The sequence below is a fragment of the Euleptes europaea genome, chromosome 3 (genome assembly GCF_029931775.1).
Source record: "Euleptes europaea isolate rEulEur1 chromosome 3, rEulEur1.hap1, whole genome shotgun sequence".
NCBI lineage: Eukaryota > Metazoa > Chordata > Lepidosauria > Squamata > Sphaerodactylidae > Euleptes > Euleptes europaea.
This window is the reverse complement of record NC_079314.1, coordinates 116,315,266-116,330,246: the sequence shown is the minus strand read 5'-3', so window position 1 is coordinate 116,330,246 and position 14,981 is coordinate 116,315,266. Positions and strand designations below refer to the sequence as shown.

The 14,981-nt window shown below is 47.5% G+C and overlaps 1 protein-coding gene across 5 annotated transcripts in view; it reads left to right on the top strand.

Annotated features, from left to right (window-relative positions):
- The window catches only part of GATA3 (GATA binding protein 3), a 52,239-nt gene extending 51,271 nt beyond the window's left edge, over positions 1-968 (top strand). For 2 of the 5 annotated variants that reach the window (XM_056846105.1, XM_056846104.1), the window contains exon 5: positions 541-968. In XM_056846105.1, the coding sequence (XP_056702083.1) occupies positions 541-825 (285 nt within the window). In that variant the 3' untranslated portion in view covers positions 826-968. The remainder of the gene's footprint in view (positions 1-540) is intronic. The other 3 variants (XM_056846107.1, XM_056846106.1, XM_056846108.1) reach the window with 2 other exon arrangements.
- The last annotated feature ends 14,013 nt before the right edge of the window (positions 969-14,981 follow it).

Below are 14,981 nucleotides of genomic sequence, written 5' to 3'. Positions count from 1 at the left end.
TTCTCCTTCTCCTTCTCCTTCTCCTTCTCCTTCTCCTCCTCCTCCTCCTCCTCCTCCTCCTCTCCTCCTCCTCCTCCCTTTCATTACAAAAAATATTTTTACACCTCTTCCCTCCCTTTGAAAATAACTTGGGGGGGGGGAGTGCAGTGTGGCATACATTTAGCTTTTAAATTAAAGCACATTTAAAATTATTTTTGAGAATTTTGCAACTGACTCTGAAATAATTAGCGACACATAGTGTGTGTTAAGTGCCGTCAAATCACCTCCGACTCGTGGCGACCCTGTGAATCAATGTCCTCCGAAATGGACACATTAGGCTGGGGAAATAGCAGAGCTGGGGATCACCACTGTAGAGTTTTTCCTAGTTGCTATACTTGGTTTGGTGGGCCAATGGTATGAGGCCGCTTCAGGTGTTTGTAGCTGATTCTAACTAGTGCACCATTGTGTCATCGGATCCGGGAGGCGAGCGCGCTACGATTCGGGCAAGGCGGGGATGGAGACGAGACAGCCCCACAAAAAAATTAATTGATGTTTGTTTAGATTAACAGACCCCTGACTATGAAGAAGGAAGGCATCCAGACCCGAAACAGGAAGATGTCTAGCAAGTCGAAAAAGTGCAAAAAGGTCCACGACAGCTTGGACGATTTCCCCAAGAGCAGCTCCTTCAACCCCGCCGCCCTCTCGAGACACATGACGTCCATCAGCCACATTTCGCCGTTCAGCCACTCCGGGCACATGCTCTCCACGCCAACTCCGATGCACCCGCCTTCCAGTCTGTCTTTCGGGCCTCACCACCCGTCCAGTATGGTCACCGCCATGGGCTAGAACACCCTGGGTGCTTGCGCGTGCGTGAGAAAGACTTCCCTGCCGAATGCTTTTAAGTTCTCAAAATGAGAGGTACACTGATATACTTGCGTTGTCGCAGGCGAGAGCTTCCCCATTGCAAGCCCCAAAATGCAAATGGAAAAGAAAAGAAAATAATAATTAAAAAAAAGAACTGGTTGAAGTTATAGAACTTTAAATCATTGTGGGGGGGAAATGGGACGGTTGTTGGCTGCTTTTTAAAGGTATATCTGTGTTATTTCGACCACTGACATCAGGATTCCATTTGTGAATAAACCATTCCGACGCAAGCTCACTCTTGAACTGGGTTTCTAGTGCTGTGAAGAAGACCTACCTACGATGACCCTCTGTCCCGTCCTTATCTTCCTCTCCCCCAGACGAGCAGATTGATGCTGAACACTGTATAACTTATATTGTAAGAAAATACTGTACATTTTTTTTGGGGGGGGGGAAGAAGACTTTTGCGTCTGGTTAGCTGTAAAGAAATCGCTTGGAGTTAGTGCCCGAGGGCACGCAATAGAGAATCGGGAGGAACATTGAATGGTACGGACCGAGAAGAACGAACGAGGTCGAAACAGGCAAATGGACAAACTGCGAGCTGTGGGGTGTTTTTTTTTTTTTTTGGTTCTTTCTCTCTCTTTCTCTTTCCTCACTCACTGGCTCAAGTTGATGCATTAAAAATAAATTAATCCAAGGTGTAACCAAATCATCCATTCTAGGCTGACGGGCCTCCGGACGATCGGAAAGCGGGATGGTTTCAGGGTGTGATATATTCAGCTTGTCGCCGCAGCGCGTTTTCCAGGCCTACACGCATTGTGAACAAGTTCCTGTAATTGTTGTTTGTATGTATAATTCAAAGCACCAAATTAAGACAAGATGTAGATTTATTTCATCCTATGATACAGATTGAATGGTTGTACAAATTTTACTTACTGCTAGTGTTAAGAATTGCGCTTTTTGGTTTTGTTTTCATATTTTTTTCTTCTCTCTCTCTCTTTTTTTTTGGAGAATAAACTAGATTAAATTCTGTTGATCTGATATCAGCCTGCTGCTTTTAGTGTGGTGGAAAACCTGGGTATGCGGCTGGTCAAAGTTTGGAGGCTCTTACGATCGTAAGGTCCCAGCTCTGGGTTGGGAAACTCTTAGCGGTTTTGGGGGTGGAGCCTGGGGAGGGGAATTTGTTCAGCAGGGTTGTGATGTCACGGAGTCCACATTCCAAAATGGCCATTATCCCCAGGGGAACTGATCTCTGTCGTCTGGAGATGAGCTGTAATTCTGGGAGATCTCCAGGCCCCACCTGGAGGTTGGCAATGCTAATTCTATGGAAATATGGTGAAAGATTTTGTAGTGGGCACAGAAGGTTCAGGATTGGATTGTCTTGATTTCAGACTGGTGCCATCCTCAAGAATTTTAGCGGAGGCAATGAACTTGCCTCTGTTCCTAGGAAGCATTATACATTTTTATTTAATTATGTACTTCATTCCTATCCTGCCCTACTAAGTGCTCAAAGTCGCTTACCAAAATCAAACGTAAAAAAACACAACTCTGAGATAAATGACACTTCAGCGTCTATCTAGTGTCTTTTCACCCAGTTCCTCTCTCTTGAGGAGTTCAGAGCAGGGGACGCCGTTCTCCCATCTTCACGTTATTCTCTCAGTAATGACTTTGTAAGGTAAACTGGATTGAGAGAGGCTGACTGGGCCAAGGTCACCCAATGAGCTCCCATCCTAGGTCAGCACCCTAACCCCTACACCACACTGCCTTTCCACTTCAAGACCCACATAAAGCCGGCATCAACTAACTGAAACCAGATGGGTAAAAAAGCAAACAACCCACCCCACGAAAAGTCAGAGAAAACGAAAACCAGTTGGATTCTTTTTTTTTTTTAAGGACACATACAAACAATATGGCCTTAGGATGGAAATGTTTTTTGGGGGAGGGAGGTGGGGAGTAGCTTGTTACTGGAGGTGAGCTGCAGGCTCCTGGTTCCTAACATGCAGTATCTGCAAGGCTGGGGTTGCCAGGTCCCTCTTCGCAACCAGTGGGAGGTTTTTGGGATGGAGGAGGGCGGGGTTTGGGGAGGGGAGGGTCTTCAATGCCATAGAGTCTAATTGCCAAAGCGGCCATTTTCTCCAGGGGAACTGATCCCTATTGTCTGGAGATTAGTTGTAATAGGACAGTGATGGCGAACCTTTTAGAGACCGAGTGCCCAAACTGCAACCCAAAACCCACTTATTTATCGCCAAGTGCCAATACGGCAATTTAACCTGAAAGTGAGGTTTTAGTTTAGAAACAGCAGCTCATACATTCACACATTTTGCGTTAAAAGAAAAACACAATAACAGAGCTTTCAATGGTACAAACAACTTTTTATTGAAAGGTAAAAGTTTGCATTTGGCATGCATCTCTCCAGGACTCGCCCTCTGCTCAGCCACCGGACATTATTGTACATAAGTAAACAATTATACTGTGCCTGAACCTCCTCAAGAAGTGCTTGAAACTGTCCACAATTCAGAGCACGAGCCATGATGTAATTCACCATTTTTGTGACATCTTTGAGGACATCGTCAAATTTTTTGAACAATTAATGTGATTTTTGCTGTTGTGTGCATGCTGATAATTTGTCTACCCTTGGTTCATACTTTGTAAGTTTGAGAGCAACACATGCAGCACTCAGGTCATCTGTTAGCCTGTTTCTGGTGTCAGATTTGATACAATTCAAAGCTGAAAACAGTTTCTCACAAGCATAAGATGATCCAAAAAAAGTAAGGAAAGCAATCCCAGGTGCTTTCATTGACTTAAAATTATTTGGCAGAGAATGCCACACTTTAAGGATTTCATTTTCAGAACTAACTGTGCTGTCCTTTGTCATCCTTTCTATCTTCTCAAGTGTTTCACGCAGGTCATAACATTTATTTTTCCAGATAGAGCTTTCTTGAAATTCTATTAGCTCCATTTCCAGATTTTCTAAATCTAACCATTGTAGGCAGGAAAGATGAAGTTCTTCAAATTTGTCTTTATCTGGAGAAGTAAGAAAACACAGGGTTGTCACCATCTTACGGAACTGTAAAAACCTGTTACTAAAATTCACCTTTGCAGCTGCTACAATGCTAGAAAATTCCTTGTAGATTTCCTGATGGCTTGTAGGATTGTCTGCAAATGTTGTAGAATTTTCTAAATGCTTTTTAGACGGGCGGGGCCCCAGACAAACTGAAAAGGGGCGCCCCCCCGACAAACAGCTGAGCTGCCCTGCAGCTCAGCTGAGAGGGGGGCGTGGCAAGGTGCTCGGCCACAGCCTCCCGGTCCAAACTGAAGATGGGCGGGGCACCCCGACAAACAGCTGAGCTGCGGTCACAGCTCAGCTGAGAGAGAGGGAGGGGCTTGCCCCGGGTGCAAGGAGAGGGAGGGTGCCAGCGCAGGCTTGGGGAGCATGGGCTTGGGGAGAAGGAGCACCGCCCTCAGCGCCCGCAACACGGCACAGCCCTAGGCAGACGCAGAGAGGGCTCGGTGTGCCGGCTGCGGAACGCGTGCCATAGGTTCGTCAACACGGTAATAGGAGGTGATCTCCAGCTAGTACCTGGAGGTTGGCAACCCTATGCAAGGCTGGTTGTTAGTGTTGCCAGGTCGGCCGGCTCAGGAGCAGGGATCACTAGCATTTCGGGGGGTTGAGTGGCAAAGCAGCCTGTCGTGATGTGGGTATGAACTGGAAGTGACGCAACCAGGTGATGCGCAGCCTCGTGCACATGATCCCTGCCCCAGCTCCACCCCAAAAACCTCCTGCTGGAGGTGAAGGGGGGACCTGGCAACCCTACTGGTTGTCAGCATAAGCTGCTTGGGTTGGCATCTCAAGAGGGACGAGGTCCAGGCTTGGCCCTTCTTGCGCCATCTGGCCTATGCCGACAGTCGTTTTCTGCTTATTCCTTTCCTGTTCCCATCCAGAACTGCCGGGCCGGCCACTTCAGGAAGACTCCTCAATCCTTGAAAGTAGCAGCTCCTGCTTTTGTTTTTGCTAGCAGGGGTCCCCAGTCTTTTGGAGGCTGCGGACACCTTTGGAACTCTGAGACTGAGTGGTAGCCACCACTACAAAATGGCTGCCACAGAAGGCGGAGTCAGACACACCATGTCCGGGAGTGATGTCACGCATCAACATTTCAGGCTGAAGCTCCATTTAATGGGATGCCTTTTTAAAATGAACAAATGGCTTGGAAGTATTTTCTCTCTTAGAGCTCTCTCAGCCCCACCTACCTCACAGGGTGTCTGTTGTGGTAAGGGGAAGAGAAGGTGATCGTAGGCTGGTTTGAGTATTCCTTAAGTGGTAGAGAAAGTTGGTATATAAAAACCAACTCTTCTTCTTCTTCTTTTTTCTTCTTCTTCGACAGACAGTTGCAGCTGAAGCAACTTAAAATAATATGTTCAGGCAATTCGCTCTCCAGTGACCAATTAGAAGTCCCACTTGGCCCTGCCTACTTTCTAAAAACATTCAATGAAGAAGAAGAAGAGTTGGATTTTATATGCGGACTTTCTCTACCACTTAAGGCAGAATCAAACTGGCTTACAATCGCCTTCCCTTCCCCTCCTCACAACAGACACCCTGTGAGGTAGGTGAGGCTGAGAGAGCTCTAACAGAGCTGTAACTTGCCCAAGGTCACCCAGCTGGCTTCGAGTGCAGAAGTGGGGAAACAAATCCAGTCCACCAGATTAGCCTCCACCGCTCATGTGGAGGACTGGGGAATCAAACCTGGTTCTCCAAATCAGACTCCACCACTCCAAACCACTGCTCTTAACCTCTCTACCACGCTGGCTCTGGTGTGCATTGCCCTGGTGTGTGACTACCTCTGAACAGTCTGGGAAAGGAAGCATTCTGAAGTTGGTGGGGCATTCCAAATGGCATGGACAGACGGGAGCAGGGAAAACGTATGACATCTCTCCTGTTACTGCCATGGGTTACCAATGAATAGGCTCTGGGCACACTGGCACCAATACAAAATGATAGTGAATTCAGGGGTGGATCCTACACATAAGAACATAGGAAAAGTCCTGCGGGATCAGACCAAGGCCCATCAAGTCCAGCAGTCTGTTCACACAGTGGCCAACTAGGTGCCTCTAGGAAGCCCACAAACAAGACGACTGCAGCAGCATTGTCCTGCCTGTGTTCCCCAGCACCCAATATATTAGGCATGCTCCTCTGATGCTGGAGAGAGTAGGTATGCATCATGACTAGTATCCATTTTGACTAGTAGCCTTGAATAGCCCTCTCCTCCATGAATATGTCCAATCTTCTCTTAAAGCCTTCCAGGTGATCATTTTGAGGGCCATTCATTTTGAGAGCAAGTATGGTGTAGTGGTTAAGAGTGGTGGTTTGGAGCGGTGGACTCTCATCTAGAGAACAGGGTTTGATTCCCCACTCCTCCACATGAGCGGCAGAGGCTAATCTGGTGAACTGGATTTGTTTCCCCACTCCTACACTCGAAGCCAGCTGGGTGACCTTAGGCTAGTCACAGCTCTCTCAGCCTCACCTATCTCACAGGGTGTCTGTTGTGGGGAGGGGAAGGGAAGGCGACTGTAAGCCGGTTTGAGTCTCCCTTAAGTAGTAGAGATAGTCAGCATATAAAAACCAACTCTTCTTCTTCTTCTTCTTCTTCTTCTTCTTCTTCTTCTTCTTCTTCTTCTTCTTCTTCTCCTCCTTCTTCTCCTTCTCCTTCTCCTTCTCCTTCTCCTTCTCCTTCCCCTGTCTTTTGGACTCACGTGTCTTGGAGGAGGAGAAAAAATATCGCATCCATATTGAAAGGAAAAAGGATCTTGGAGAACTTGCAGTTTCCTTCTTCTCTTTTAGATCCTCTTACACACCTTTGAAAGTCATTGGCTGCCAGTTGGCATCAGGTGACTGGGTAACTTAGTCAACTCAAGCATTAGTTGATTAATCAGAAAGGTGATGTCTTTTGAAGCGGACAGAGGTAGGGCTGTCGATTCGGTTCATCTGAACCGAAAAAACAGCCGAATTTTTTGCAATTCGGCTGTTTGGATGGAACCAAACTGAAAAAAGGCCTGAAAATGACACTCCGAATTCAGCAAATTCGGGGCGATCGCCAAATAAATTCAGCAGGTTCGGTGTTTCTGCCTTTTTTTCTGTCCCCCCCCGTGCACCTTCATGGGGCTTCCCTGAAGGCATGCGGGGGGCTCTTTAAACAGATCTGCGCCTCCCAGCTGTTCCCCCCCTCCTGCAAGGTAGGCTCACAGTCTGACATCCTAATCACTGCATGCCAGCCTCCAGGTGGGACCTGGGGATCCCCTGGAATTGCCGTTCCTCTCCAGGCTGCAAAGATCAGTTCCCTTGGAGAAAATGGATGCTTTGGAGGGTGGACTTTTGGCCTTGTTCCCCATTGCCCTCCCCAGGCTCCACCCCCAAATCTCCGGGAGTTTCCCAACCTGGATCTAGCAACCTACCCCCCCTCCACTGGCGGTGGCCAGGGTGGACCTGGCAATCCTAATTACAATAGAGTTCCTGCTCATTCTTAGAGCTAGTTGGAAGTGAAAAGGGTTACTCTAGGAATTGCCAGAAACTCTATGGTAAAACAGGCCATTCTTACCATAGAGTCTCTGGCCATTCCTAAACCTATCCTTTCCACTTCTGAGTAGCTCTGGGAATCACCAGGAACTTTATGGTAAGCACTTCTCTCAATGTGACATTGTTCAGGGCCGAGTTGGGCATGTGAACAATATCATTAAAGTGAAGTATGGTCAGCACTTCCTGTAAGTAGTTGAGACCTTGTCTTTCTTTTTAATTTGTCTTCCACTGCCGCTTCTAGCCTCAGGGGGCAACAGGACCTGTGGGTGGTGCCCAACCCCACCAGGAGCTTGGCAGCCCTACCTGTAACTGGGGTTTGAATCTGGGACCTTCATCTGCAAAGCCTGTACTTCATTACTGACTCTACAGGCCATGATCTGGCTTGCAACTACTCTTCTTGTCTTCCTTTACCTGATAAGAACAAAATTTGAACCCGGGACCTTGCACATGGAAAGCATGCATTCTGCCACTGAGCTGCTTTCCCCCCCAGTGTGCACTGAAAACAACCTGGCCATAGGAACCCGACTTTAAGAAAGTCATGAACACATGAAGCTGCCTTCTACTGAATCAGACCCTTCGTCCATCAAGTCAGTATTGTCTACTCTGACCGGCAGCGGCTCTCCAGGGTCTCAGGCAGGGGTCTTTCCCATCACCTACTTGCCTAGTCCCTTTAACTGGAGATGCCAGGGATTGAACCTGGGACCTTCTGCATGCCAAGCAGAGGCTCTACCACTGAGCCAGAGCCCCTTCGCGAAGTAGAACCATCACACATGCGTTAATGTCTGTGGCCCATCTTCTGAGCCTGAGTCTTGCCAACCGATACAAAAACACACTCCGAAAGTGGGTCACATTTAATGTTGTCTAGAAACTCCCTCGTTTTCGTTTTCTAATGCGTGGTCTGGCTGTTCTCTGGGGTGTTAAATGCACACTCAGAAAAAAATTCCACTTGTGGTTTTCCTGAGGGTGCTGCAATAAATTCGAAGGCACCCAGTTTTGCAAAAGTCTTCATCTTTTTTTTTTCCCGTCTACATTTTGGCCTTTGCTCTACTCGAATGCTCTCTCCGGCTCGGCTCGCTGGAGATCCGAAAGTTCTGCCTGAGGGGGAAAGGAAACACAGTTTGAATGCTATTTATCCCCCCCTTCCCCCCGTCTTTCGACAATCCTAACAGTCCCTCTCAATTGGCGCTACGCTTTTGCAAAATTAAGGGTGAGAGCGAGGTCACCCAGAAGCAGGGAAGTGGTTTTGCCTTCTGCAAAGGAAAGGGACAGCACAGGGCCCATCTTCATGATCAACAATACACTCGACATTTGGGAGTACGGTTGCCAGCGCCAGGTTCAGAAATACCTGGAGATTTGGGGGGGGGTGGAGGCTGAGGAGGGTGGGATTTGGGGGGGGCGTACGAGGTCTCAGATCCACCAGCGGGAGCTTTTCTTTGGCACGCGATGTGCGCGTGCATGCAGCACAATGCGCCTTCGTCACTTCCGGCTTTACCTGGAAGCAATGTGGACGCTCTATCATTCTCTGCCGAAACTCTATGGTTTCCATAGAGTTTCGGCAGAGGCTGCTAGAGCATCCGCGTCACTTCTGGGTAGCAGGCAGCCCGGTGGATTGGCGGGATTTTACCCGCCACCACCGGGCACTTGGCAACCCTAATTTGGGGAGGGGAGGGGACTTCAATGGGGTATAATGCCAATAGGGTTGCCAAACTCCCAGTGTGGCTGGAGATCTGCTATTACAACTGATCTCCAGGTGACAGAGATCCGTTCCCCTGGAGAAAATGGCCAACTTGAAAGGTGGACTCCATGGCATTAAGGGTTGCCAGCTCCGGGCTGGGAAATACTTGAAGATTTTGGGGGTGGAGACTGAAGAGGGCGGGGTTTGGAGAGGGGAGGGACTTCAATGCCGTAGAGTCCAATTGCCAAAGCGGCCTGGAAGTTGGCAATCCTATTTGGGAGCAAGGTATGACTGCCCTCCTGCGTTCTGGTAGTAGGAGAGAGGGAGAAAACCTTCTCCCTGTCCACTCTCTTCATACTATGCATACTTTTATAGACCTCTATCATGTCTCCCCTTAACCACCGTTTTTCTAAGCTAAACATCCATACGCATTTCAACCGCTCCTCCCAGGGCAGTTGCTCTAGTTCTAGGGTTGCCAACCTCCAGGTAATAGCTGGAGATCTCCTGCTCTTACAACTGATCTCCAGCCAACAGAGATCAGTTCCCCTGGAGAAAATGGCTGCTTTGGCCATTGGACTCTATGGCATTGAAGTCCCTCCCCTCCCCCAACCTTGCCCTCCTCAGACTCCCCCCCCCCAAAAGCCTCCCACCGGTGTTGAAGTGGGCCCTGGCAACCCTATCTGGTCCCTTTAGTTGAAATCCTGGGTGAAAAGAAACGTTTTGCTCTGGGGCCTAAAACCGAGGAGGGTACTTTGCCTGTCCTTCCTTTGTCTGTTGCCCTCGCTTGCGTGCATACATTCCTGTCTGCAACTGATGCATAATAAAATCGTCCTTAGCTCCGGGAAAGCTGACACAGGTAACTGAGCCGGGGCCTGCTCTCCCTCTGGTGAGCTGTGTGTTTCCTGGGCCCATCCCCCATTTCTTTCATGTGCCCGCACGTCTTCTTTTTTGAGGAAGAAGAATTCAGCGCCTTTGTGCTGCTACCTGACAGGACTGTTGTGCGGACAACATGGAGGAGAGGAGAGTGATGTAAAAAACTTTGGGTCTCATTGGAGAGGAGGAGGAGGAGGAGGAGAAGGGTTGGTTTTTCTGCCCACCTTTTCTCTACCGTAAGGAGTCTCAAAGCGACTTACAATCTCCTTTCCTTTCAGCTACCCCACAGCAGGCACCTTGTGAGGAAGGTGGGGTTGAGAGAGTTCGGAGAGAACTGTGACTGGCCCAAGGACACCCAGCAGGCTTCATGTGGAAGAGTGGGTAATTGAACCTGGCTCTCCAGATTAGAGTCCGCCGCTCTTAACCACTACACCATGCTGGCTCTCACAGCTATGCTCATACCATTTCCACCAGAAGAAGAAGAAGAAAAAGAAGAAGAAGAGTTGGCTTTTATATCCCACTTTTCTCGACCTTTAAGGAGTCTCAAAGTGGCTTTCCGTTGCCTTCCCCCCCTCACCCCAAACAGGTACCTTTTGAGGTAGGTGGGGCTGAGAGAGTTCGGAGAGAACTGTGACTGGCCCAAGGTCACCCAGCTGGCTTCATGTGGAGGAGCAGGGAATTAAACCCAATTCTCCAGTTTAGAGTCTGCCGCTCATGTGGAGGAGCGGGGAATCCAACCCGGTTCACCATTTTAGGGTCCACTGCTTTTTACACCATGCTAGCTGGAGCAAAGTGGTGTATAAGTGAATGAATAAATAATGAACCAAGTTCCTATGCTTCACCAGGGTTCTCTCCCCCATAGGGCTGCCAACTCTGGGTTGGGAAATTCCTGAAGATTTGGGGTGGAGCTTAGGGAAGGAGATATGCAGGGGTAGAAGTCAGAGATTCAACCCTCCAAATCAGCCATTTTTCAGACAACTAATGTCTGGGGATCAGTTGTATTTCTGGGAGAACTCCAGGCCCCACCTGGAGGTTGGCAACCCTACAGGAAATGGGACATTGTTTCAAGGACCCTGCAATGACTCCCAATGTGAGGGCAGGTGGTCACGTCTATGGACAAGGGTTGTCAGGTGCCACCAGCGGGAAGTTTTGGGGGCGGAGCCTGAGGAGGGCGGGGTTTGGGGAGGGGAAGAGCCCAATTGCCATAGAGCCCAATTGCCAAAGCGGCCATTTTCTCCAGGGGAACTGATCTCTGTGAGCTGGAGATCAGTTGTAATAGCAGGAGATCTCCAGCTACTACCTGGAGGTTGGCAACCCTATTGTGGACTGCAAGTGGCCATGCCGGGCAACCAGGAAGTTTGGGGAATGGGGACAGTATTCATTTATTCATTCACTCGTTCATTCATTCAAAACATTTTTATGCCACCTTTCCTTCCAATCAGGGCCCGCAAGGCAGTGGACATAAAAACATTAAAACATTTCCGCAATTAAAAATACAGCTGCAATTAAAAGCACGTAAACAAACGACACTAAAAAGAGGGTGGCATGCCAGACAAAACTTGGAAACAAGAAGAAGTTCCAGAAATGGAGAAATGGCAAGATAAATTGGCAGAATATGTGGTGGTGGCTAAATTATCCAATCTGGTGAAAGGCAGAACAATGGAAGAATTTCGATGGCGCGTGTGTGTTAAGTGCCGTCAAGTCGCTTCCGACTCATGGCGACCCTATGAATCAATGTCCTCCAAAATGTCCTGCCTTTGACAGCCTTGCTCAGAACTTGCAAACTTGTAATACTTCGATTACATAAAGTAAAAAGTAGCGTTTAGTGAAGAAGGGGGGAAGTATTATAACAAACATAAAATAGTAATAATATTAAGGTGGTAGAAATATTGTTTTATGTGATAGTCTGATCTAGAGCAGTAAAGGAGGTAAAAAGCGAAGTATAGTAGGGTAAGAAGAATTGTATTAAGTATTTAGTATTATTATTGCTTTGATAGATAGTTTGGAAGGTATCAAGCATTAAGTATTAGCATTGTTTTGATAGTTAGCCTGGAAAGTTGTGGGGATATTGATAAAGGATTCAAGCAGAATTTTGATCAAACAAATGACCTGTAAGACCTGAGTGACCAACTTAAATGAACTCCCTGAAAGATGATTTACATTGCATGTATGGCGATGTATGTGAAAGGAAGATATATGTTATTAAAAATTTTTAAATAAAATTTTATTTTTTAAAAAAGGAATAACTTGCTGGTGAAAAACACCAGTAGAGGGAGACAGATGAATCCGCCTGGGGAGGAAGCCCCAACATTTTGGTGCCATGACCAAGAAGGCCCTTTCCCGGGTTGCCACCCATCTAGCTTCAGATGACAGGAGCAACTGAAGCAGGGCCTCCAGAGATGACCGGAGTGTGCGGGTAGGGGGGGTATGACATTGTGTGTGTTGCTTCCCCCACTTCCTGAGAAAACCCGGAAGTGATCTAGGGTAGCTCTAGGAATCCTTGGAAACCCTATGGTTACTGGCAATTCCCAAAGCTACCCTACTTTGTTTGCAGGTTTTCCCAGAGAGGAACGTGCCGTTGACTCTCAACTGACTCATGGCAACCCCAACAACGGGGTGTTCAAGGCCGAGAGATTTGTGTTCACAACGACCCTGGAGGCAGGTTAGGCTGAGAGAGGGTGACTGGCCCGAGGTCACCCAGTCAATTTCCATGGCAGAGTGGGGATTCGAACCTGGGTCTCCACGATCCACTACCCTCACTGCTGATTCTTATGCCCCTAATGGATCTCACAATGCCCATCTGCGGAGGACTTTTTAAACCCTGTGACTATTTATGTAACCAAGTGTCAGGTTCTTCACTGAAAGCAAGATCCAAACGGGTTCTTGACATAAGTTCAGGCCGAGTTCTGGCCACAAGTCAAGTCCTTGGTTCCCAGGGTTTGGAAGCTCCTGTGTATACTTCATTAGTGCCGGTTATCACAGCTGTGGCGTGTTGTGTCTTCATTCATGGGAAATGCTTATCTCGTTGTTGCCTGGCAATGTTTATCTTATTCTCTTGTCCTAATGTTTTAAAGCAGGTAGCCTGTACTGGGTCTCCATTGCTAACCTTGCCTGCCTGCGTGCAGTTAGTTCTTTTAGTTTGCTTTTTAGTTCCTAATAAAGTTTTACTGCTTCAGATCTACCTGTCTGGATGAGTATGCTTGAAGGATGCTAGAGGCAGACGCCTGAGACTGACACCAAGGAGTCGTAAGTCATTTATGCATGGGTACTTTAACTCACGTTTTCCCCCATCTGTCTCGGTTGTTCCTTGGAGTTATGCATGAGTTTTCCGTCCATTAGAAATGACCTCACTGTCAGCCCTTGCAAAGTCCGGGACTTCCCGTTCCTCTGTTATCCCGATTCTTCCCCCTTCCCTGAGCTCAGCCCGGGTGAAATCCCCACGCATAAGGCAAAGTGCAGGGCACACAAGCTTGGTTTCACTCACAGCCAATTACAAAGCAGCATATCCAGAGGTGGGTATTGAAATATTTCCTGCTTCCTCAGAACTTTTTCTAAGCAAAAGAAAGGCTTTTTTAAAACCAAGGCTTGGATTTCCCCCCCTTTCAGATTGCTCCGTGTCTTATATTGTTGTTCTTAAAATGCTTTCTTATGTGGCAATTGGTTTTTTTTTGGGGGGGGGGAGTAATTTTCTTTCACAGTAAGCACTGCAAGTAAGCCAATTTACAATGCAGCATTTAAAGGGGTGGGGACTCAATTTGATCTTGGAGACTGCTGGTGCAGAGATTCCCAACAGGAAAGTGTGGGTCCAGCCAGCAACGAACCTCATGTAAAACTTCCATGCATAAATGACCATAGTTATTCTGGGTTAATAAACATTGAGTGTAAGGAGGCACCCCAGTGAAGGGGATAACACACCCTTGAAGTCCAACATAATTTGTGCATATGTAGGCTTATAGGTGATGGGAACATTGGGAGAAATAACCTATTATTGAACTAGCAAGCTGGAGTTTTTTGTTGTTTAACCTTTTCTCCGGGATCAACCTTTGCATAAAACCGCCTTTGTTACGAGAAGAAAATGAGGTCAACTTATGGGATAGGATTTGCGAAAAGGCACTTACGCCAGGATTTAATACGGCACTGAAGCGAGCTAGGGTTGCCTCGAATGAAAGACGCCTGCCCTCCGAGAGCCCTACAAGTTTAAACAAATTACAAGAAAGGTTAAACTGGAGAGGGCCTTCTTTGATCAGGGCGAGTAACCGCGAGCTAGCGGCATTCACACTGTTTGGGGGTATTAGAAAGCCCTTTCATAGGAAACTCTTTGGCCAAATCGAAAATCCCGAATTGAAAGGTGTTGACAGAACAAGCCTTGTGCCCTCTACATAATGTATCTCTCTCTCTCTCAAGTCACCTTGCTGCAGAAGAGAGTTTTTTGATGAGTGACCTCCGGTACTAGAGCTGCAGGGAATGTTCTCTCTTTTTGAGATTTTCAGATAGAAATTAGCAGTTTGGGTAGGGTAGAGATGCCCCACCCCAGCAAGCAATTATTCGCCTTTTCCCAATCTTGTTCAGTAATTGTTCTCCCCGACTGTTTCGGGTGCCATTCCCCTAGGCCGCCGCTGCTTTCCCTGCCTTCTTGAATTAGTCAGATGAGTAATCTTACACAATCCTGGACCATACAGTGAATGGGAGGAAGTCCCAATGCTACAGCACCATTAGAACCCAGCTCCATGGGGCATCACTGACAATGAAGAGTGAAGGCAAGTGAGGGCACTATTAATAAATAATTGAAAGTTTTCACAATGAAAAAAAACTATAAGACCAAACTATAATTGATGGATCTTGATGGATAGCTGTGTTAGTCTTGTCTGTAGCAGCTGAAGAAGAGTTGGTTTTTATACTTTGATTTTCTCGACCAAAAGAAGAATCAAACCAGCTTACAATTGCCTTCCCTTCCTCTCCCCACAACAGACACCTTGTGAGGTAGGTGGGGCTGAGAGAGGGTGGAGAGAACTGTGACTGGCCCAA